At 45.6% G+C, this 25,639-nt stretch overlaps 1 protein-coding gene across 3 annotated transcripts in view; it reads left to right on the top strand.

Moving 5' to 3' along the window:
• The window catches only part of WDR87 (WD repeat domain 87), a 103,580-nt gene that overhangs the window by 17,936 nt on the left and 60,005 nt on the right, over nt 1–25,639 (top strand). For 2 of the 3 annotated variants that reach the window (XM_033957271.1, XM_033957270.1), the window contains 3 exons: nt 7,668–7,742; nt 8,150–8,326; nt 14,867–14,951. In XM_033957271.1, coding sequence (XP_033813162.1) covers nt 14,874–14,951 — 78 coding nt within the window. In that variant the 5' untranslated portion in view covers nt 7,668–7,742; nt 8,150–8,326; nt 14,867–14,873. The remainder of the gene's footprint in view (nt 1–7,667; nt 7,743–8,149; nt 8,327–14,866; nt 14,952–25,639) is intronic. The other variant, XM_033957272.1, reaches the window with a different exon arrangement.

The raw sequence follows: 25,639 nt of genomic DNA, 5'->3' as shown, positions 1-25,639 counted from the left end.
GTGCTAATTTCCAATTGCACATTTCCAGATATTCAGTGTCAGTGTCTGGACATGGTCCAGCATTGAGCATTCAGGAATAATGCCTGTGGTAACCAAGAAACACTGACCATCACCAGCTGAATATTTACCCCCAAAAAGGGATGGCTGACAAGACTAAGAATGTTATAATGCCTCTGTATCGCTCCATGGTGCGACCTCACCTGGAATATTGTGTTCAATCCTGGTCTCCTGATCTCAAGAAAGATATGGCGACACTAGAAAAGGTTCAAAGAAGAGCGGCCAAGATGATAAAGGGGTTGGAACTCCTCTCGTATGAGGAAAGACTAAAAAAGTTAGGGCTCTTCAGCTTGGAAAGAGAGGGGAGATATGATTGAAGTCTACAAAATCCTGAGTGGAGTAGAACAGGTACAAGTGGATCAATTTTTCATTCTGTCAGAAATTACAAAGATTAGGGGACACTCGATGAAATTATAGGGAAATACTTTCGCTCAGAGAATAGTTAAGCTCTGGAACGCATTGCCAGATATAGTGGTAAGAGCGGATAGTGTAGCTTGTTTTAAGAAAGGTTTGGACAATTTCCTGGAGGAAAAGTCCATAGTCTGTTATTCAGAAAGATATGGGGGAAGCCATTACTTGCCCTGGATCGGTAGCATGGAATGTTGGTACTCCTTGGGATTTGACCTGGTCCTAGTGACCAGGATTGGCCTAGTCAGAACAGGCTACTGGGCTTGATGGACCATTGGTCTGACCCAGAAAGGCTATTCTTATGTTCTTATGTCTAAGCTCAGAATAATAAAAGGGCATATATCACAATCCAAATGTTTGTGCACAAAATAGAACTGCTGCTAGTGCATACCTGTGTGTGCATACTTCCAGCGTGCTCTTCCACGTTTGTGCACTTACATACTATTGGTTACTGCACTGGGACACAAATGCCCAGATTAATCAATGGCACCCAAAGTTAGGTACTGGGAAGAATCCGCATTAAGTCCTATTCTATAAAGAGGGCACCCAGCTGAGCACTGATTCCCCTGCTCAACTTTAGAAATGAGGACTTTCTCCTGCTGAATCATAGTGTAAATCCTGGTGCACAAGATGGGCCACACCTTGAATACTGTGTGCAGTTCTGGTTGCGGTATCTCAAAAAAGATATAGCGGAATTAGAAAAAGTAAAGAGAAGGGTGCCGAAATGATAAAAGTGATGGGACAACTTCCCTATGAGGAAAAGTTAAAGCGGCTAGGGCTCTTCAGCTTGGAGAAGAGATGGCTCAGGGGTGATATGATAGAGGACTATAATATACTGAGTGGAGTAGAAAGAGTAGATGTGAATTGCTTGTTTACTCTTTCCAAAAATACTAGGAGGCATGCAATGAAGCTACTAAGTAGTACATTTAAAACAAACAGAGAAATATTTCTTCAAACGTGTAATTAAACTCTGGAATTCGTTGCTGGAGAATGTGGTGAAATCAGTTAGCTTAGCAGGGTTTTAATAAGGTTTGGATAATTTCCTAAAAGAGAAGTCCATAGTCCATTATTGAGATGGCTTGGGGAAATACACAGCTTATCCCTTGGACAAGCAGCATAAAATCTGTTTTACTACTTGGGATCTAGCCAGGTACTTGGGACCTGGGTTGGCCACCTTTGGATACTGGGCTTGATAGACTGTCAGTCTGTCCCAGTATGGCAATTCTTGTGTTATGTTCTTATGTTTTTAACTTCGGTATTCTACACCACCACACCAAAATTTTGGGAACGCCTCTGACCCGTACATGCCCCTTTATGGCCATGCCCTCTTTTGAGTTGCACGTGAAACAATTTAGGAGCGCAGTGTTATAGAATAGCTCACAGGCAGACCCATGCATAAATTCAAATTACTCCCAGTTAACAGCAATAATTGTTAAAGGTTCATTAACTAATTAGTGTGCACATGGATCGGAGATCTGCATCAAAATTTGGGTGACATTTATAGGATGTGGGGGAAAATGTTTTCTTTACACATGTGTTACAAAACTGTGTACTGGCTTTTAGTGTATGACTATAATGGAAGGTTTATTACATCGACCCCCAGAAAGTCAACAGAAGAAACAATAAGGCTGCTGGTCATTCCGCCATGATGTGTACAGGGTAAAACTTTGGATTCTTGCCCAGAAATAGCTAAGAAGAAAAAAATAAAAAATTTAAATTGAATCAGGTTGGGCAGACTGGATGGACCATTCGGGTCTTTATCTGCCGTCATCTACTATGTTACTATGTTACTGCCTTGCCTTCTGGTATCAGAAGACTGGCACAAATGCTGAGTGCCACACCAAATCATGCCACCTTTCTTTTGTCGGTACCAAACCCTGGCTCAGATTCAACATTTTTTTTCCTTTCCGCATGAAAGCTCACAAATAGAATTAATCAGGCAGATTTAGCTTCTGTTGTACTAAGAGGCTGGGAAACAGACCATGAAATTTCAACCTTCACGAGACACTGTGAAGGCTTCTGCTATTAGAATGAATTCATTACGAAAGGTTTGTTTGTCATTTCTAACTTCTTTAAAAGAGCTTTTCTGCAATAGTCAGTTCAGAAGACATTCCACTGTATAAGTAAAATGTTCTTTTATAAATCTTCAAGAAATTGAACAATAGAAAATGTAAATGCCATTTAGTTTCCCTGCTGTTGTTTTATAACTAAAATTTTAAAATGCAAAATTCATACCTAATTTGACACAATCATTGGTGTAAAGTGATGCATGTTGGTAACAAAAATCTCAAGCAAGAGTACAGGATGTCTGGGGCGGTACATGGAAAGACCTCCTAGGAAAGGGACTTGGGAGTTCTGATCGACAAGTCGATGAAGCCTTCTACGCAATGTGCAGAGGTGGTGAAAAGGGCAAACAGAATGCTAGGAATGATAAAGAAGGGGATCATGAACAGATCAGGGAAGGTTATCATGCCGCTGTACCGGGCCATGGTGCACCCTCACCTGGAGTACTACGTCCAGCACTGGTCACCGTACATGAAGAAGGACACGGTATTACTCAAAAAGGTCCAGAGAAGAGCGACTAAAATGGTTAAGGGGTTGGAGGAGCTGCCGTACAGCGAAAGATTAGAGAAACTGGGCCTCTTCTCCCTTGAAAAGAGGAGACTTAGAGGAGACATGATCAAAACATTCAAGATAATGAAGGGAATAGACTTAGTAGATAAAGACAGGTTGTTCACCCTCTCCAAGGTAGGGAGAACAAGAGGGCACTCTCTAAAGTTGAAAGGGGATAGATTCCGTACAAACGTAAGGAAGTTCTTCTTCACCCAGAGAGTGGTAGAAATCTGGAACGCCCTTCCAGAGGCTGTTATAGGGGAAAACACCCTCCAAGGATTCAAGACAAAGTTAGACAAGTTTCTGTTGAACAAGAACGTGCGCTGGTAGGGCTAGTCTCAGTTAGGGTGCTGGTCTTTGACCAGAGGGCCACCGCGTGAGCAGACTGCTGGGCACGATGGACCACTGGCCTGACCCAGCAGCGGCATCTCTTATGTTCTTATGTTGAGTAAATTAGATTATTGTAGTTTTATTTACTTGGGTGGCCCAAAGAATAGGGTTATCAGACGTCCAGGATAATCCAGACGTCCTCTTTTTAAAGGACTGTTCGGGAGCCCGGATGGATTTCCAAAACCCAGCAGTTTGTCTGGGTTTTAAAATGCCACAAACTCAATGCCACATCAGGAGAGCCTCCGAGCATGTGTGGATGCAATGCGATGATGTCACACACATGCACATGATGTCATCATGTTGCATCTGTGCATGCTTGGAGACCCTCCAGATGTCCAGATTTCCCCAGACATGTCCTCCTTTTGAGGACTTGTCCAGGTTTTGAAAAGCAGGCAGTGGGGGGTGGGGCTAGAGCAGGGGATGGGCAGAACTGAGTGTGCCTGGGGGCAGGTCTAGGGTCTGGATTTTCTGATTGGAAAATCTGGCAACCCTATCCAGACACAGCCCTGAGCTTGGGGAAGAAGAGACAAGGTTCATGTAGGGCTGGGGCTGGGGGCAGAATGGGGCAGGGCCACATGTCCTCTTTTTTTAATGAGGAAATCTAGCAACTCTACCTAAGAAGCATTTTAAACATCTTCCTGCTACAGCCATCTGTCTTTTTTTTTTTTTTTTTACCCAGCAGAAACATAATCACGTTAGATCTTTTTATCAGAAGCTTCATTGGCTCCCAATGGGGGCTTGAATGCTTTTTAAATTTGGCATTTCCTGGTGAAGATACTGAATGGCCTCAGGCCCATTTTGATTTTTCAGCGTCTTGTTATTTTATATCATCAGTAAATCCTTTTGCATACCCAGTTATTAAGAGTAGGAAACGACCATCTGTTGTGGAGTGCCTGCTTGCTTTTTCTGCTGCCCGTTTTGGGCTAGATCTTTTTCTTATGATTGTGGGTTCCCCTTACATGCATTTTAGATGCAGGCTGAAGACATTTGTTTAGCATGTTTCTTGTTCTTTGACTTTTTATTTTTTGTTGTAAATTGTACGCTTATAGTTTGCCGGGATTGTCCGGGTTTTTAAAATATTTGTAAACCATTTTGAATGTATATATGAGGTATAGAAATAAATTGTTATGCTATGTTATTCATGAAACAGCTGTGGTGAAATGCAAGCTGTGTCAGTCCAGGGTCAGCATGCACTTTTGGCAGGAAAGGTGACATCTTGCCTGTGTTTAAAGGATGTGCAGGTCAACAACCAAAACTGAGTTGCAGATGTCAAAGAACAGGTCTAGCTTACATCCAGAGGAAATCCATATATGTCCCCAAACAGCATAGGATGCAAAGACATCAAAATGCTGTCAGCTGATGCATAAGTTTACAATACTTACATTCCTCTCTCTTTCTACTCTTCCATGCAAATATATCTTTTTCATTTTGCAGAATTGCTAAAAACAGCCAGATCTGCTGCTACCGACTATATAAAAAGTGCAAGGATGCTGGGCAGCAACTTCTAAGGAGCAGCAAATGACAGTTGTAGCCATAAAGTCGAGTCGTAGTCATCAAGTTAGTCTACTTTAACCTTTTCCTAGCGTAATAAATTTTACGTTACGCTGGTTCCAATCGTAATTATTTTAGCAAAGTTTGTATTATTCACCGTTATCATTTACGGCTATTGTAAACATAATGTAAATAAGTCATAAGTCTGTAAATTCAAATATTTTGTGTTCCTGTCGTGTACTGTATGTCCCATGCCATGGGACATACGATGGCAATGACATTTTTGGAATGTCCCATCAGCGGGACACACGATAGGGAAAGGTTAAAGATTAATAAATAAAAACAAAACAAAAAATGGAAAATAAAGTGATACCTTTAATTGGACTAACTGGTTTCAGTTTAAGAAACAGTTAAAAACTCATCTGTTTGTTCCTACATTTTTGTCATTTATTAGTCGGCATTTGAAGAAAAGAATCTGCTTTTTTTTTGTCATTTTAATGTTTTGTTTTGTTTTTTTTCAATCATGATTATTAAAGTCAAGAAAATAATCCAAGATAACAATGCAACACAGAAAAAAGGGGCCATACATCAACAGCAAGAAGCAGAGATAGTGTCACGAATATCAACAGTTGCAGTGTTTAACCTGCCCCTCCCCCCCATCCCAAAACATGTAAGAAAATAGCTGGGAAAAGCAAATCAGAGACAAGCAACAAAGACACTGCTGTGGGCATGTGGAGTCAGGTCGTCCAAAAAGGGCTGCCAGATAGTGAGCAACCTTCGTCCCTGTTTAGTATCCCATTCAGACAGATGCATTGATTCTTTGAAACTGATGCTCCAGTGAAATAATTGTAGCAGCAATTTGGCAATTCTGGGCAGTGACATAAGCAATGACATCCTCACGAAGTACCGCCTTGGAGGCTTCCCAATAAAGAATCGGATCGTCAACATGTTCAGAATTAAAATGTTCAGAAGCTGCCCAACGCTCCACTAAATTCTGCTGAAAATGAGGGTCATCATGCAAGTAAGCTGGAAAACGCCATCCTCTACTGCCCATTTCCATATCAATAAACACAAGCGCATGGTCAAAAATTGCCTGTGGACCAATTGCAGAAGAGATAACCCATGAGAATAATGACTGGGATACAAGAACATAATCTATCCAGCAGCAAACATTGTTTTAAAAAAATGCTGACCACCGCCAGCTGAATATCAGGGGGGGAGGGGGGTGGAAATTCTATCTAAAACCTAGGTGCAAGCATTTATATCAGTCATTGGGCTGGTGTAAGTGATTGTGTTTTAAATATAAGTATGTTTTCTGCCACTTGTGCTAGTATCTTGTATACAGAAAAATGGACGTCTGTTTTTCATTATAGAATAGGCTTGAAATGGTGTCTGCTTACCCTCTTATCCTAGGCAACCTGTTATAGAATTACCCTCTTTTTGACTAGTTTTCAGAAGCCAGAGCCACCTTCCTCAGGTCGCGACAGAGAGACTCCAAGAGCTATCAGTGCTTTAAATCACACTTCACAAGAAAGGGCGGAAGGGCAAGAAGATGCCGCAATGTTAATGGGTAGCCTGCAGCCCTGTCCATCTTTAATGATGCAGCCACCCATGATTGGCTGTGCAAGAGTTTAGTTCTGCAGTTGCCATAGTAACAGTGATGGCCTGGTGCCAAGAGCAGGTTTCCATCTTATCCATTCCTTCCAATGGCCCTGAGAAGGTACACAAGGGCTAGGGTAAAGGTCAGAGAGAGCAAATGACTGAAGAAGTCTGGGAATGACAAATAGGGCAGAAAGGAAAAAGGTTACAGTGATAACGAGAAGGGAGGGGAAAGAGCCAGAGGGGGCAGGAGAGAGACAGAAAGATGGAAGGCTGGTAGAGAGTAAGAGAATGAAGGGAGATAACTGGGATTAACGAAAAATGACTGTGTGGAAGTAGGTACTGGAAACAGAGGCTTGGGATACTACAATGAAGAGATAATTAGATTGTAAGCTCTTCTGAGCAGGGATCATCCCGTGCATGTACAATGAACAGCACTGCGTATGCCTGGTAGCACTATAGAAATAATAAATTGTTGTTGTTATTGATAAGCTAGGAATAGCAAGGTTAGATTTAAAAATAAATCAGAAACAAAGGGTAAGAAGCGTGAAGTGTTTTTGATGGAAAAAGAAAAGAAAGGTGGAGAGAAGTAAAATGGGAGTTCAGAGGGCTAGAGAAGGTGGAAATTCATAGAAATAAAAGTAATATGGAAAGAAAAACAAGGAAAGTAGTCAGAAAGCAGAAGATGAAAGTACATGATGTGAAAAACACAAAACAATTGTTTTATTATCTGCATAGTTTGTAAGGCTGCAGACACTGATGAGCCTGCTTTTAAAGGGAGACTCAGGGGAGGGGGCAGGGACTTTGTACAAATCTGGCTAGCAAGTGCCTGGGGGATCTCTTTTCTGTTGGTATTTCCTGGGTGTACATCAGCTGGCCCAGTCCCACCCTAAATCCTACGCCATTGCTCTACAGAAGGGGAGAGAAAATTTAAAGCAGGGTTTTGCATAGATCAAAAATCATATACATGAAGAAATCCCTTTGAAAGTTGCCTCTGATTTCCTGTTTTTAGGCTATAGGCCCACAAGATTGTGTTGATCCTTGCATGTGTGTGTGTACAGTACTTTCACATTTTTTTAACAGATGTGATTTCTGAACTTTATATTCAGATCTACAAGTCTGGAGCCTTATGTGAATAACAGTTCAGAGAGTTAAGGAAGGTTCCATTCACGGCAGACATCCAGGTGAGAAAGAACCAAGGCTATTTAGCATATTCCCATATTCTAATTATTTTACCTCACAGTGGCAGTGTGTTAGATTCAGGTTTATTAACACTTATAATCCGCCGTTATCCAAGGTAGAGAAAATGCTTGAGTACCTGATTATAAAACCGCTTAGATAACCTTGATAGGCGTAAGAAACCTAATAAACTTGAAACTTGATTGGGAACAACCAAACTACATCTTATCAAGTACCACTGAGTTACTGGGAGGCCTAGCCGAGATATCTGTGGCTTCAAGGAAGGACCCCTGTATGAAATGAAAGCATTGTGGTGGCCAAGTGAAGTTGCAATAAAATTAAAAAAGAAGCTCATATTTTAATCTTTCTGTCTCATGTCATAACCTTTGTTTTCAACTTATTTTTTATTCAGTTCCTCATAAACTTGGAACTTCCATGCTGTTTCCTCTGGTTCCCCTTGGCAATCTGGGTCTTCCTTGTTTAGCCAACTGAAACTCCACATTTTCATGACAAAAGAGGAAGAGACGTAGTCATTGACTGAAGGATTTACTAAGCAGAACCAGCTGCATATTTAAAGATCTTCTAAAAGGTTGGTTTTCTAGGAAGTCCAAGCATCCAAAAGGGGAAGAAGTAAAAGAGGCTAATTTATATGTAGTTATATTTGAGCATAACTCACAGCTAAGTGTTTTGAGGGTTGGCCCAGTGTCAGTTCTATGCATAGGAACCAGCTCTGTGAATGCCAGTGGGAGTGGAGCACCGCCAATATTAAGCAAGCTCCTTCATTATATTCAGGAAGGAGAAATTTGTGTTGTATTTGGCACCCCCAATCATTTCAAAAAGTTGATGCCTGTGGTTCTATGCATGATCATGCAGAAAGATTTGGTTGGGTCCTCAGGGTGGGTATACCATTCCACAGGTTGGCAGGGCTGAAGATAGAAACGTGTGGTCATTGTTCAATGACTATTATTGTAATGACCAAAGCAGGCACACTGGGGAAGATACAAAATGGTGGAACAATACTTGGATGATAACAAATTAAACCTTTGGTTTGATTTACAGTAGCTGGACAGGAGAAGAACAATGTCAGGTTATAAATGTATTTTATCCCAGGACAAGCAGGCATGATATTCTCACATGTGGGTGGGTGACGTCATCTACGGACAGCGCGGACAGCTTTTCAAGCAAACTTGATTGAAGTTTCAAGTTTGCTACACTGCACCACGCATGTGCATGCCTTCTTGCCCACTAGAGGGCGCATCCCCACCTCGTGGTCCTCAGTTCAGTTTTTTCTGCGGAGCCAGAAGCCCTGTGGAAATTGAGCTCCTGTTTTTCTGCCTTCTGACACCGCGTCTGGGTTAGTTAGCTCGGTCGCTGTGCTTTATTTGTTGTTTTTTCTACTAGTACCGTCGTTTATTGTCAAAAAAAAAAAAAAGTTATTTCTTCCGTTCGGCCCCGGGGGCTCCCGGGAGCCGCGGCCGCGGGACGTCGTTCGTTCCCGGCCCCTTTTCTTTTTCATGTCCCGTCCCTTGACGGGCTTTAAGAAATGCACCCGGTGTGATCGGTTGCTGTCAATTACCGATCCGCACCGGTGGTGCTTGATTTGCTTGGGCCCGGAGCACCCCACTGACTCCTGTGAGAGGTGCTCCACTTTTCAGTCCAGAGCGCTCCGCCGACGCCGTGCCCGGATGGCGGAGCTCTTCTCTGCGGACCCCGCGGCGGGGAAGGCCTCGACGTCGGCCTCGGCTTCGGCCCCGGCCTCGACCTCGGCCTCGGGATCCTCGCCCTAGCCACGTCCCTCGACTTCATCGAAGCCTGCTGCTCCGACAAAGCCTACCTCGGGTAAGTCCCCGCTTCCCTCCTCAGCTCCAGGCTCGGCGAAGAAGCCATCCTCGGGCTCCTCGTCAGCGGGTGGGTCGGCTTCGGCCCAGCCCAGGGTTGGCAAATCTAGTGCCCCGAGGGAATACTCGAGACCGAGGTCGCCCTCCAGGGAGCACCCCCCGGCCTCGGACCTACCGGCCATGATGGGGATCCCGACCTTCCAAGACTTGCTCCGAGCGTTGATTACCTCAGAGCTGTCAGGAGCCATCGAGCAGCTGCAGCAGGCTTCGGCCTCGACTGCGCCGGTCTCGACGGCCCAGGCCTCGGCGGCCTTGGTCTCGGTGCCCTCGACTTCGGGGGCCGGTCCCGCCCCGACCTCGACCCCGACCTTGCCCTCGACTTCGACCTCGGAGGCCCAGCCTGAGAGGACCGTTAGGCCTAAGGACAAGGTGCGTCGGGTCAGGAGGATATCCTCGTCCTCTCCCTCGAGTTCTTCCCGGGGCTCCTCGCCCGCGGGCCGGCCTCGGGCGAGGCATCATCCGAGGAAACCCAAACGTTCTCGGGGTTCTCATCGGAGACGTGGTCGCTCTTCGCTGCTCGAGGGCGAGACCTTGCGTGTCTCGGAGCTCCGCCTTGACAACCCACGCCTGTTTCGTTCCCCCGCGAGAGGGGGTTCGAGAGACTCTTCCCCGAGACGGAGGGGGCGCGCCTCGGTGCCTCGTACCCCCGGGGTTTCCCCCAAGGGTTCTTCGGGGCGCAGGCGTTCCCCAACCCCTTCGAGGTCGCTCGATGTGGCCTCTTGGGGATCGGGGTCTGGCAGGGAACCGCGGTATTCCCGCGAGGCTTCCCCCTTCTGTTCGGCGGGGAGATCTCGAACCCCCTCGCCGCCCGCCAGAACCTCCTCCTTCTCCAGGTTTGTGCAGGATATGGCACAAGCCTTGGGGCTTGACTTAATGGCGGGTTCTCAATATACCAAAGAGTTCTTAGAGGAGCAGGACCTTCCTACTCCCCCGAGGGAAACCCCTCGCCTTCCCCTGAATAAAGTCCTACATCAAACCTTCCTTAAGAACTTGGACTCCCCTCTTACAACAACTGCGGTGCCGTCGAAGATGGAGTCCAAATACCGGACCATTCCATCTAAAGGGTTCGATAAGCCTCAACTCTCACACCAGTCGTTGATTGTGGAGTCGGCGCTTAAGAAGACTCAGCCATCCAGAGTCTCGGCGGCGGTCCCGCCCGGAAGGGAGGGGAGGACCCTAGACAAGTTTGGTCGTCGCCTCTACTCTAATTCCCTTATGGCCATCAGGGTCCTCAACTACGCATTTACGTTTTCATCCTATTTGCGTAGCATGGTGAAGGACCTACCTCAGTATCGGGAGGTCATGCCTGCTTCCCATCGAGAGGGGTTTGCCACATTCATGTCCAACTTGTCTCAACTGCGACTGTACCTGTTCCACGCTGTGTACGACGCGTTTGAGCTTGCTTCGAGGGTCTCGGCCTTTGCGGTGGCTATGCGCCGGCTGGCCTGGCTCCGTACCCTCGATATGGATTCTAACCTACAGGAACGCCTGGCAAATTTACCATGCGTGGGTTCAGAATTATTTGATGAATCCTTGGAGGCGGCGACCAAACGTTTGTCGGAACAGGAGCGCTCCTTGGCCTCCTTGGTCCGTGCTAAACCGCGTGCCCCGCCGCAAAAATCTTTCCGGCCGCCCCCGAGGAGATACCCGCAGAAGTCTACTCCTGCGTTTTCTAGACCTCCGGCCCGGCGCCCTCCCCAACAGGGTAGAGGGGGACAGCCGAAACCTTCGGCGCAGGGAGTGTCCAAGCCGGCTCCGTCCTTTTGACGGGCTGTGCGGATGGGGGCGGGCCCCCTCCGCAATATCACGGGACCCCCTCCCAATCGGAGGCCGTCTCAGGTCCTTCTCTGTGGCCTGGACAGAGATAACATCCGACGCATGGGTGCTCCGGATCATCTCCGAGGGCTACTCGCTGAATTTCTCAGCTACGCCGCCGTACCATCCCCCCGGAATGTGTCCGTGCAACCGCAGCCAACTTCCCCTTCTCCTTCTGGAGGCCAGGGCCTTGTTGAGCTTACGGGCAGTGGAACCAGTGCCCCCAGACCAACGGGGAACGGGGTTTTACTCCCGTTACTTTTTGGTCCCAAAGAAGATAGGGGACTTACACCCCATTTTGGACCTCCGGAAACTCAACAAATTCCTGGTCCGGGAGAAGTTCCGGATGTTGTCACTTCCGGTTTTATACCCTCTGTTGGAGGAAGGGGATTGGATGTGCTCCCTAGACTTGAAGGAAGCCTACACTCATGTTCCGGTACATCCCGCTTTCCGCAAGTATTTACGATTCCAGGTGGGGGATTTGCACCTTCAATATCGGGTCCTCCCATTTGGCCTGGCTTCGTCCCCTCGAGTCTTCACGAAGTGTATGGTGGTGGTTGCGGCAGCCCTGAGGTCGCAAGGGCTGCAGGTCTTCCCCTACCTGGACGATTGGCTGATCAAGGCCTCCACCAGGGAGGGGGTTATCTCAGCGACCCGACAGACTATCATCTTCCTTCAACGTCTGGGGTTCGAGGTGAACTTCCCCAAGTCTCAGTTGAGCCCGACTCAATCCATTCAGTTTATCGGAGCCGTGCTGGACACGGTTCGCCTCCGTTCCTTCCTCCCTCCTCCTCGGATGCAGGCACTGCTTCGATTGAGTCGCCAGGTTTCGCTGATGCCCGCAGTTTCTGCTCATCGCATGTTGGTGCTCCTGGGCCACATGGCGTCGACGGTCCATGTCACTCCGTTCGCCCGATTGCACATGAGGCTTCCTCAGTGGACCTTGGCCTCCCAATGGCGTCAGGAGTGCGATCCACTCTCTTGCCCGATAAGGGTGACTCCCTCTTTGAGACGCTCGCTCCGTTGGTGGACAAACTCTTCCAATCTTTCAGGGGGTTTGCTCTTTCTCGTTCCGCCGCATCGCAAGGTCCTGACCACGGATTCTTCGGAGTACGCGTGGGGGGCTCATCTCGACGGTCTGCGGACCCAGGGTCTATGGTCGGCGGAGGACCGTCTTTGTCACATCAATGTGTTGGAGCTTCGTGCCATTTTCCTGGCGGCTCGAGCGTTCAGCCACCTACTCCAAGACCAGGTAGTCCTCGTACGCACGGACAACCAGGTGGCGATGTATTATGTAAACAAACAAGGGGGAACGGGTTCTTGGGCCTTGTGCCAGGAAGCCCTGCGCCTTTGGCAATGGGCGGTCTCCCAGAACATCTTCCTACGTGCGGTTTACATCCAGGGAGAAAAGAATTGTCTCGCAGACAAACTCAGTCGTCTTCTCCAGCCGCACGAGTGGTCGCTAAACTCCAGAGTCCTGCGCGAGGTCTTCGACCGCTGGGGGACCCCTCAGGTGGATCTCTTTGCTTCCCCGGAGACTCGCAAACTGCCCCTCTATTGTTCCCGGATGTTCTCCCAGGACCGTCTCGAGGCAGATGCCTTCCTTCTCTAATAATGAGGACGTTGGTTCATCTCAAGTCATCCAGAGCCACTATGATTCTCATAGCGCCACGTTGGCCTCGTCAGCACTGGTTTTCCCTGCTCCTTCAACTCAGTGCCAGGGAGCCTCTACTTCTGCCAGTTTTTCCCTCTCTGCTGTCTCAGAGTCGGGGTTTGCTGTTGCATCCCAATCTTCAGTCTTTACATCTGACGGCTTGGTTCCTTTCCCCCTGACTTCGGAGGTCAGAGAGGTATTGGAAGCCTCGCGCAAGACCTCGACTCGGCTTTGTTATTCCCAGAAGTGGACCAGATTTTCATCCTGGTGTGCCTCGCACCATCTGGACCCGAGTTTGGTTCCGATATCCTCGGTTCTGGAATATTTGCTACATTTATCCAAGTCTGGGCTGAAGACAACTTCCATCCAGGTGCATCTCAGTGCTATTGCTGCCTTCCATCGGCATCTAGAGGGTCGTTCTCTCTCTCTTCATCCTCTGGTGGTTCGTTTCATGAGGGGTTTAGTTAATGTTAATCCTCCGCTGAAACCTCCTCCTGTAGTTTGGGATCTGAATGTGGTCTTGGCTCAGCTGATGAAACCTCCCTTTGAGCCAATTGACAAGTCTCTTCCTAAGTTTCTCACTTGATCTTTTTACTTGCGCTCACGTCTGCTCGTCGAATTAGTGAGCTTCAGGCTTTGGTTGCGGACCCGCCCTTTACTGTGTTCCATCATGACAAGGTGGTTCTTCGCACCCATCCCAAATTTCTACCTAAGGTTGTGTCTGATTTCCACCTCAATCAGTCTATTGTCCTTCCGGTGTTCTTCCCGAAGCCCCCCCCCACTCTCATCCTGGTGAGGCGGCACTTCACACGCTGGACTGTAAGAGGGCGTTGGCTTTTTATCTCCAACGTACCAAGTCTTATCGGAAGGTTCCTCAATTATTTTTGTCCTTTGATCCAAATCGGCTGGGACATCCTGTTTCCAAGCGCACCTTGTCCAACTGGCTAGCTGCTTGTATTTCTTTTTGCTACGCTCAGGCTGGTCTCACGCTCCATGGTCGAGTCACGGGGCATAAGGTCAGGGCTATGGCAGCTTCTGTTGCTTTCCTCCGGTCTACTACTGTGGAGGACATATGTAAAGCTGCCACTTGGTCTTCGGTTCATACGTTCACCTCCCACTACTGTCTGGATACTTTGTCCAGAAGTGACGGCCGGTTTGGCCAGTCGGTGTTACGTAACCTGTTTTCCTAAATTGCCATCCTCCCACCTGCCCTTTTTTGGTTGGCTTGGAGGTCACCCACATGTGAGAATATCATGCCTGCTTGTCCTGGGATAAAGCACAGTTACTTACCGTAACAGGTGTTATCCAGGGACAGCAGGCATATATTCTCACAACCCACCCACCTCCCCGGGGATGGCTTCTTTGCTTGTTATGGAACTGAGGATCACGAGGTGGGGATGCGCCCTCTAGTGGGCAAGAAGGCATGCACATGCGTGGTGCAGTGTAGCAAACTTGAAACTTCAATCAAGTTTGCTTGAAAAGCTGTCCGCGCTGGGGCTCCGTAGATGACGTCACCCACCCACATGTGAGAATATATGCCTGCTGTCCCTGGATAACACCTGTTACGGTAAGTAACTGTGCTTTATCAGTGGTACTGTGGGTCTCCGTCACCAAGGACCAATGTGTACATTTGTGCTTCTGCCCCTCAACATACCCACATCCCAATGACCCCGTGCTTTTGTTTATTGACCTTCTAGAATCTAGATCCTCCTCCTAACTTCCCCCTTGGTAAACCACTGCATTTTATATCTTCTTTTTTTAGGAAGCAAATGTCCAAAGAGTCCAGAATTATTTTGCCATGGGAAGAAGTGAAATCCAAAATTCACATGAAACTTAAATCTCTGAAGGTATTACTGCAAAGATTCATTGAGGGCCATTTTTAGCAGAAGGGTTGGTAAATGCCGAACTTACCACATACCTAGAAAAATTCAATATCCTAAATGACAATCAATCAGGCTTTCGCTCCGACCACAGCACCAAAACCATCATAGCCTCTCTCCTAGATCACCTTCACACACTCTTCAGCCAGGGCTCCAGCGCCTTGATTGTACAACTCGACCTGAGTAGTGCATTCGACCTGGCCGTCCACAACATTCTCCTAGACTGCCTCGCCTACATAGGCATCTCTGGCCAGGTCCTTAACTGGTTCCACGGGTTCCTACGAAACAGATCATACAGGGTATTTAAAAACGACGCTTTCTCATACAGCTGGGATAACTCCTGTGGCGTGCCACAGGGCTCCCCCCTGTCCCCCACCCTGTTCAATGTCTACCTCGCCTCCCTAGGAAATCTTCTGCAAAGCCTCAAGCTCAAATTTTTTATCTACGCAGATGACATCACTATAGTCATCCCGCTAACCAGTTTCACATCAGAGCTCCTCACCTCCCTTTCAAGCATACTCAACCAGATAGAACACTGAATGTTATCCTACAGACTAAAACTAAACCCGGACAAAACAAAATTCTTCCTAGCAACCCCCAAAGACAAAATCAAAGACATTACATTACATTACGGATTTCTATTCCGCCTATACCTTGCAGTTCAAGGCGGATTACAAAAGATTTGACTGGACATTTTCCAGTGAAGATACAATTTTTTTTTTTTGTCAGAGGAGAGATAGCTGGATAGATTCCTAAGGGGATTTAGGGGTTGGATAGTAAAATGATAGTGCCAAACTGTGTGATATAGACAAAGAGAATATAGTTAGAGTAGGTAAGATTACCATCTATTTTAGGGGTCTGTTTGCTTGGACGGTGTTTAGGTGGGTTATTTGGGGAAGTGATATCTTGAGGTAGGTGAAGAAGGGTTAAGATATTTGAATGCATTTTTTGAAAAGCAGGGTTTTGATTTCTTTTCGGAATGTTTTGAAGTCGTCCGATGTTGTCAGCAGATTGGAGATGGAATGGTTGAGTTTTGCTGCTTGTGTTGCCAGAAGGTTGTCAAACATTTTCTTGCGTAGTGTGCCTTTGAGTGGGGGAAAGGCAAAAGGGTTCGGGGTTCTTCTGTGTCTTGAGGTGGAGATCTGGTTTAAGCGGTTGTTTAGGTAGGAAGGGGAGGTGCCGTGTAACGCTTTGAATAATAGGCAGTGGAATTTGAATTGAATTCGTGCTTGTATGGGTAACCAGTGGGAGTCTAAGAAGGCAGTTGTTATGTGATCATATTTTCTGAGTGAGTAGATCAGTCTGAGGGCGGTGTTTTGTATGGTCTGGAGTCTTTTTATCATAGTGGCTGGACAAGGAAGATAGAGGGAGTTACAGTAGTCCAGCAGACCTAAGACTAGGGATTGGACAATTAGTCTGAATTGTGCTGGGTTGAAGAATTTTCTGATTTTACGTAGATTTCTCATGGTTAGAAAAGCTTTCTGGGTCGTCTTGTTGATTTGGGACTGCATTGTGCAACATCTGTCTATTGTAACTCCTAGGAGTTTTAGTTCAGGTTGTATTGGGTATTTGGTGTTTTTGATTTTCAGTTCTGTGATGGTAGGCGTTTTTGCCTGTTCGAGCAAGAGGAATTTTGTTTTTTCTGAGTTTAGTTTTAGTTTGTGATCCATCATCCATTTTTCTACTGTATCTAAGGTTGTTTCCAGCTTTGTTGTGGTGGTGGTATCTGATGGGTCGAAGGGGAGGAGTATGGTGATGTCGTCTGCGTAGCTGAAGGATGTGACATTTAGGTTATCTAGAGTGGCTCCTAGGGAGGAGAGAAAGAGGTTGAAGAGTGTAGGTGAGAGTGGTGATCCTTGTGGAACTCCACAGGGGTTTGCCCATGGCTCTGATTTGATATCATTGTACTTTACCCTGTAGGTTCTTGATTTGAGTAACCCTTGAAACCAATTGTAGACCTTGCCTGAGATCCCTATGGTGTCGAGTATTTGTAGTAATAAGGTGTGGTCAACTAGGTCAAATGCTGCGGAGAGGTCAAGTTGTATTAACATCATCTTTTTTCCCTTACTGATGTGTTGCCGGGCTGTATCTAGAAGTGAGACAAGTAGTGTTTCTGTACTATGGTTAGTTCGAAATCCTGATTGTGTGGGGTGGAGTAAGTTGTGTTTTTCCAGGTAGTTAGTGAGGTATTGAGCTACTAGACCTTCTATTATTTTAACGTATATTGGTATTGAGGCAATAGGTCTGTAGTTGGCAGGGCTGTCTATTGGGCCTTTGTGATCTTTCATGATTGGGGTGATTAAGATCTCTCCTAGGTCTTGTGGGAATTGGCCTTCTGTCAATGTGGTTTGAATCCATAGCATGAAGTTGGTTTTGAATGTGATGGAGGCGTTTGATAACAGGTAGGTGGGGCAATTATTTAAGTCGCTAAGACACTACAATTCAAGTAAAAGGATCCGTTTTCCCCCTTGAATAAACCTTAAAAATACTAGGAGTCACACTGGACAAACACCTATCCCTTGATAAACACACTGATAATACTGTCAGAAAAAGTATCTCGGTGCTCTGGAAACTCCGCACTATAAAAAAATACTTTGATGACACTTCATTCCGCCTGCTAGTACAATCCTCCATCCTTAGCATACTGGACTACTGCAATATCATTTACTTGAGCTCCACAAAAAAAAACCATCAGGAGACTCAAAATGATCCAGAACACCGCTGTTTGCCTCATATTCGGCCTAAAAAAATGGGAACACATCACCCCTTTCTACCACAAACTCCATTGGCTACCATTAGAATCCAGAGTCCTATTCAAATTCGCCTGCTTCTGCTATAAAACAGTATTTGGTTTATCCCCAAGCTACATCATCCCTCACTTTGCCCTGAATCACAGCATCAAGGACTCCCGCAGAATCCAACTCTTCGCCTACCCCTCCCTAAAACTTTGCCACTCTAAAAAATTCCTCGACAAAACCTTCGCTTTCCAAGCCACCAAGCTAAACCCATGGTTATCCCAAATGGCCCTCAAGGCCCCCAACTACCTCGGCTTTAGAAAACTACTCAAAACCCGCCTCTTCCAAGACCAGGATCCTAATGCCCCTTCCTAACTAAATAACCCCTCTCCCCTCTACTTCCTCTCCCTCACCCCCCCCCCCCCGGCAACTTTGATCAATTTGATATTGAACCGCTTGTAACCCCGCTCAATTGATGTAAACTACTTGTAACTCTGTTTAATTTATGTGAACCGCCTAGAACTCTTATGAGTATGGCGGTATACAAAAATAAAGTTATTATTATTATTATTATTATTTTTGATAGTACATCCACAAACTCAAGAGACAAAATGTCCATTTTCCAAAGCTGCCAGACATCTATCTTTTATTTTTGAAAATGACCTAGGTATAAGTTCTACCTTTTTTGGCCATTTTAAAAAATAAAAACGTCCACGTGAAAAATGCACAAAACAAGTTTTGTAGATGTACCCAACTACCTTGTCTAATCGCGACAGAGAAATATCCATCACCTGAACAAATTTCGGGGATTTCTGCCGGCTCAGGGATTTCCCCTGCCATGATCAGTTGGAGCCTTACACCCCTCCCTCGACCCCCAACATTCCTGCCCTCCCATCACCTGACACCCCCAACATGAGGCAACACCCCCATCACATGACACCACCTGACATCAGGCAACACTGTCCCCCCCCATCACCCGACACCCTCATATCTTCTGCTGCAAAATTGGCGGGAGGGAAGCCCTTTCCCTCCTGCCTACAGGGCCGCATGCTGTGAATGACGGGTCTTCCCTCTCCCAATGCATCTTGGGATGCAGTGGGAGGGGGGCCGAAGACCCTAAATGGCTCAAAATGGTGATTCTGACATTTTAAAGTTCTGATTATGCTCCCCAATGTCTGCTTCCAGTGCTGTGAACAGAATGCTTAATATTCAGATCACTAGAGATAGCTGGCTGTCTCTCATGGTCAGTGGTGAACTTGGAAATTCAATGCTGCTGACATATCTTGCGACCAATATTGAATTTCTAGGGGGGGGGGCAGCAGAGACATAGCCCGTAAGCCAATATTCATCGGCTGGCCAGCTAAATCATAGCGGCCAAAGATAGATCTTCTTTATAGGTGGGCCTGTCTAGCCACTGAACTTAGCTAGCTAGTCAATGAATAGTGGCAGTGACCAGCTATGTCACACATCATAGCCAGTCACTGGGCTATCTGCCAAACGGGATATTCATTGGGAGATAGCCAGCGATCGCCCACTGAATTTTGGTGGATAACAGGCTATGTGCTGTTTAGCCAGCTGGAAGTTGTTCCTGGATGGATAAATACATTACATTTCATTATATTAGTGGTTTCTATTCCACCATTACCTTGCGGTTCAAGGCGGATTACAAAAGGAGTTATCTGGCCATTTCCAGAGGAATTGAAGAGTAGAGCGGGTTGCTTCAGAGAATTAGGACTAGTCTTGTGGTGTTAGCAATGAATATCAGGCCCAGAGGTCTGGATTCTGTATAGGATGCCCAGTCTCAGCAGCCACCTAAGCTGCTTTTGAGATTCGCACATGGACATTCTATATAGAATCGCGTCTGTCCTGACAGACCGATGCCTAACCCTGAATCTCTAACCGGCGTCCATGTCACATGTTGCTGCTGAGCTGATCGCGGCAAGGGAATCTCCCTGCCGTGATCATCTCAGCAATTGCAGCAGGAAACCTCCCAGCCGTGAAGTCAGACGGCAGGAGGCATGCGCCATCCCCCTCCTACCGGAACTCCTGAAGCCCCCCCGAATGTCCACGGCAGGGGGAGTGCCCAATTCCTCCTGCCGCAACGATGAACCCTCTCGACACAGATGCGGCAGGAGAAGTGTCCGGCAGGAGGATGCCCAGTCCCTCTTGCCGAAACCCCTGAAGCCCCGTCCCCCCAAATGTCCACAGCAGGAGGAATGCCCATTTGGAAGGACATTTGGGGGTTCCAGCAGAAGGGAGTGGGCATCCCTCCTTCCGGCCAACTTTGTGGGAGTGATGGGTTCCCTGCCGTGACTGCTAAACTGATCGCGGCAGGGATATTCCCTTGTCGCGATCGGCTTAGTGGTTATGTCTTTTTGAAATGTAGACCATATGCTGGCCTACATTTCAGGCACTTATCGCGGCCCTAGGGAGATGCCTAGGGCCGCCTAAGACTACTTCCGGACGAAACCACGCCGATGCCTAGCTTTGGGCAAGCTTAGGTGGCCCTAATCGTCTCCCTAGGCTCGTGAAAACGCCCACTACAATGCTTACCTCGGGGTGTTGTTTTTTTTTTTTTACATGAGTCCTGATTGGCTGGTTAAACAGTGGTAGGATGCCTTCCATCGCCTAAAATCGGGATGCCATTTATCGAATTTGCCCCAGAATGTCTGATCTCTAGGAGTAACTTTCCAACCCTCTGATACTTCCTAGTCATATCCCTGCCAGTGGTGTGCGGTGAGGGCTTACAGGGGATTCAGTGAATCTCCAGCTCTACAGCCCTGCTTTTTCATTTGTTTACTTTTTGCCTGATGCAGCCTGCTCAACCAGTCAACCCCATCTCACTCTGTACTATCCATCTTGTCCCCCATCTAATATTTGCATTTGACCCCTTGGCTATAGGAAAAGCTGTATTATAGGAAAGCATTAGCGTCATATCTATATTATTTGAATGTTCTGATTTGTGTTTATTAGAGGCTTCATAAGTATTATGTCTACCTTTTAATATGTATTAAATATCTCTTATTTGAATATCAGTGCTGTTATATTTTTGAAACTTTCGTGATAGTCCTATTATTAAGTTTTAATTTACTGATTTTGACTTTACCTCATTTATTCTATTTATGTTTATACGAGGGTTGATTCATGTCATGGTAACTATTTATTTTCGCTCGAAAATGCGCCAATACTGGAAATCTGATATATATATTTTGAGTGTGTGACATGTATTTCTTCATTTTGCCATCAGATGAGAGATGAGTGCAACAGTCTCTGATAGGGGAGAAGCAAAAAAATATGACATTTGAAATCATTGTTATCATGGGGGCCTTTACCGGCAGGGTTGGCTGTCATAGCCTTACTTTCTTGTCAGTACCTGAGCCAATCAGCATTCAGCAAAATAAGACTTCACTAAGCCAACAGATCTGATCCAATCCGATCCATAGCTGGGCGGGCGATCCACTATCTTGTTTGCATGCAAATGATTTGCATGCAAACTCCAACTCGAATGAGTCGGAACAGAGCCCTGACAGTAGTGACAGGAGAAGCAGCCTCCTGTCACTGCTGTCAGGGCTTCTGCCAGCTTTAAAATTTTTTTTTTTAATCAGGCAGATATTTTGCGTGTATTACACATGCAAAATAACTGCTGGATTAAAAAAAAAAATTAAAAAGCACCCCCCTGCGACAAAATAATCAAAATATTGTCATCAAACCTGCATACAAAGGAGGTGCTATAGTAATTTTGGACACATAAAATTACATTTGAGAAGGATACAGATAACTCTGATAACACATACTGTATTATAAGAAACTGACTGGAGACCCCACAAAAGATTATACTAAACAGCTAAAAAAAACCTCATCAAAACACTTCCAAAGCAAGTACAGCCCCAATTAAAGAAACTCATACCTAATCATCCTTCTGTGGGTACATTCTACATGCTACCGAAAATCCATAAACCCAGCAACCCTGGCAGACCAATCATATCTGGTACTGGCACACTCGCAGAAGAAATATCTGGATTTATAGAGGGGATTCTTAAACCCTTTGTGCAAAGGACAAAGAGCTTCATACAGGACACCACAGGTTTCTTGAACAAACTAAATAATACAGAGCAGCTACCACCTGGCACACTTCTAGTCACAATGGATGTAGAATCGCTATACAGCAACAGTCCCCATACAGTTGGCATTGCTGCATTTGAACAATTCCTAAAAACATCTACCCTGGACCACCAACACTCTCTGGAAGCTATTACAGCATTGATCAAATTCATTCTCATTCACAACTATTTCTGCTTTAACAATGGCATCTATCTGCAAATCATAGGCACTGCTATGGGCACCAGATAGCACCATAATATGCAAACTTCTTCATGGCAGAACTAGAGGAAACATTTCTAAATACAAACCCCCTGAAATACCAACAGTATACTGATGACATTTGTATGATTTGGACAAAGGGAGAAGAAACTCTCAAACAATTTTACAACTCTTTCAATACATATCACCCTTCAATTAAATTCAAAATTGAGTTCCCCAGAGAAAAGTCAATATTCTAGACACCACAGTCTCTATCAACAATGGTTACATTCAAACTTCTAAATACAAGAAACCTACAGACAGATACAGCTACCTCCACAGCTCCAGTTTCCACCCCTCATGTATAAAAAGACCCATTATGCACAGCCAAGCCACACGATACTGCAGTATCTGCTCTGACCCAAGAGACAGAGATATACACCTAGAAACCCTGACTGAATCTTTCAAACAAAAAGGATACAATAATCTCCTAAAATAATCTCCAAGAATATCGCTTCATCCCTTAAAACACCCAGAGAAAACCTATTGCACTACAAGGACAAGAAAATGACAGAAAGGAACCCCTTGGTAGTGACATAAAATTCGGAGCAGGAAAAACTAAGAAAAATTTTAAGAGATCTATAACCACTGCTCCAAGAAGATGAATTGCTGAGAAGTCTGCCCCGAGGGAGGAGTCAAGATGGCGGTAACATGAAGATTGTGGTTTTACCAGCGGTCCAGGAGCATTTTCCTCTATCGAATCCAGCAATGCCTCACTCTAAACAGAAGGGTAGCATCCGTTCTGAGCTTGCTGCAGCACGGACTACTACCCTTATCCAGCGATCTATCCTGGACTTTGCTGCAGCTTCCTTTGACCCCGATGCTCCAGGAGGTAGGCTCGGGCTTTCTCCAGCCGGTAGAGCAACTGGGGACTTTGGGCAGGAGGTTTCTCTCTCCCCTCCGGAGCCTGTTCCGCCTCCGCACCCTGCCCAACTCGCGGTCTGATCGGAGGTTCCCTTTGCAGAAGTGAGCACTGGGGAGACCCTGTATCAGGGGCTTGGACCCGCGAGAACCGAAGGAGAGCAGGGAGCAGTGTGAGCCATCATTACAGCTGGCTCTGAATTAACAAAGTCGGAGGCGATTACCCTCGAGAAGATTTAGAATTCTCTCGAGCGGTTAAACTCCCAAGTGGCCAGATCTTCACAAGAACTAACAACATTAGTAAGTACCGTAGACACTCTGGGTAAATCCTAAAACTAAAGGAGATTTTTCAATGGAGATAAAAGAAGTTAAGGACAATGTGGTAAATATTCAAGCTGTAACTAATAATTTGATAAAGGAACGAACAGTTTTGAGTAAAAAAAATTGAACAAATGGAAAATTATAACCGAAGACTAAATGTGCGTCTGTTGAACTTTCCGAAGGCCTTGGGAGTTACACCTCTTGATATGTGGAAAAGATATTTGACTGAAATACTAAAGTTTTCCCCAGAGCATATACCTCCACTTAACAGAATTTACTATTTGCCTAAAAAGAAAATTATAGGAACTACCCCAGGTACAGAGGAACTTTTACCAACAGATTCTCTAAATGTTACTGAATTACTAGAAACTACTATTTCTGAATCTACGGAGAGGGCCACATTGTTCATTTCTTTTGTCTTCGAACAAGACATGAATGCAATTATGCGACTGTATTTTCGCAATCCTCAACTAGTGTTTCTAGGAAAGAAAGTACGGATGTTTCCCGACGTCACGAGAACAACGCAGGAGCGAAGAAAACTATTCCTAGCTATGAGACTTTAACCCTTGGAGCGACATTCTTATTAGTATATCCATGCAAATGTTTGATTAAATATCAAGGTATTAAATATGTCTACTATACACCAGATCAGTTACATGCTTTCTTAGATTTAAAAGGCCTGGCTACTGGGAATGTTTAATGAGCAGGAAGAAAAGAAGGGGTTAAATAGCTGTTAAGCCTTTCAATTATTGTAATTTTCTTATGTTGTATATCTCTTCATTTATTCAACTCCTCTCCCCCCTTTTGAGTTAGTGGTCTAAGAAAGATGGACTATTTTCCTAGCAGCAGTAAATGCAAGTTTGTTTAATTTGTTTCTTTTTCTGTTTTACTTGTACAAGAGGACTATTCTTGTGGATTATGTAAAAATTTCAATAAATATAAAGAATTAAAAAAAAGAAGATGAATTACTAAAACAAATAATCCCAGCTCCACCTGTGCTGACCTTCTGTCAGCCACCTAATCTGAAACAGAAACTTGTAAGAAGCAAACTCCCTGCACAATCCCACAAACTCCCTGCACAATCCCACAATGGCACACATTCTTGCAGTGTGGCAAGTTGCAGACTGTACGAGCACATCTCAAAGGATCCCATGGTCACTCATATGGGAAAAATATTCAACATGCTCATCTTCCAATGTGGCATATATCATTCAATGCAAAAATTGCAAAGAAGGGTGCTACATTGATGAAACAGACCAGATGCTAAAGATTAGGATCAACTTACACAGATATCATATTAAAAATTACAATGCCAACCAGGATGTCACCTCTGTTGGACAGCACTTTGGAAAAACTGACCACTGCCCCAATAATTTTATGGTGAGAATACTAAAAGGAAATTTTAAGGCAATCCAAGAAATCAAATTATAACGTAGTTTGATACCCACCAAAAGGACTCAACAAGGATCTTGGCTTTCGTTTCCACTACAAAGAAATTACATAAGAACATAAGAATTGCTGCTGCTAGGTCAGAGCAGTGGTCCATCATGCCCAGCAGTCCGCTCACGTGGCGGCCCTTAGGTCAAAGACCAGTGCCCTGACTGAATCTAGCCTTACCTGCATACGTTCCGGTTCAGCAGGAACTTGTCTATACCTTGTCTTGAATCCCTGATGGGTGCTTTCCCCTATAACAGCCTCTGGAAGAGCGTTCCAGATTTTTAACATTCTCTGGGTAAAGAAATCTTCCTTACGTTTGTATGGAATCTATCCCCTTTTAACTTTAGAGTGCCCTCTCGTTCTCTCTACCTTGGAGAGAGTGAACAACTTGTCTTTATCTACTAAGTCTATTCCCTTCATTATCTTGAATGTTTCGATCATGTCCCCTTTCAGTCTCCTCTTTTCAAGGGAGAAGTGGCCCAGTTTCTCTAATCTCTCACTGTAAGGCAACTCCTCCAGCCCCTTAACCATTGTAGTTGCTCTTCTCTGGACCCTTTCGAGTAGTACAATGTCCTTCTTCATGTACGGTGACCAGTGCTGGACGCAATATTCCAGGTGGGGGTGTACCATGGCCAGGTACAATGACATGATAACCTTCTCCGATCTGCTTGTGATCCCCTTCTTAATCATTCCTAGCATTCTGTTCGCCCTTTTCGCCGTACATTGTGCGGACGGCTTCATTGACTTGTCTACCAGTACTTCTAAGTCTCTTTCCTGGGGGGTCACTCTGAGTACTGCACCGGACATCCTGTATTCATGTATAAGATTTTTGTTACTGACATGCATCACCTTGTACTTATCCACGTTAAACCTCATTTGCCATGTCGGAGCCCATTCCTCGAGCATGTTTATGTCACATTGCAGGTCTTTGCAATCCTTCTG

The sequence above is a fragment of the Geotrypetes seraphini genome, chromosome 8 (assembly GCF_902459505.1).
Source record: "Geotrypetes seraphini chromosome 8, aGeoSer1.1, whole genome shotgun sequence".
NCBI lineage: Eukaryota > Metazoa > Chordata > Amphibia > Gymnophiona > Dermophiidae > Geotrypetes > Geotrypetes seraphini.
The sequence above is the reverse complement of the archived record's forward strand: the minus strand, read 5'-3'. Positions and strand labels throughout refer to the sequence as shown.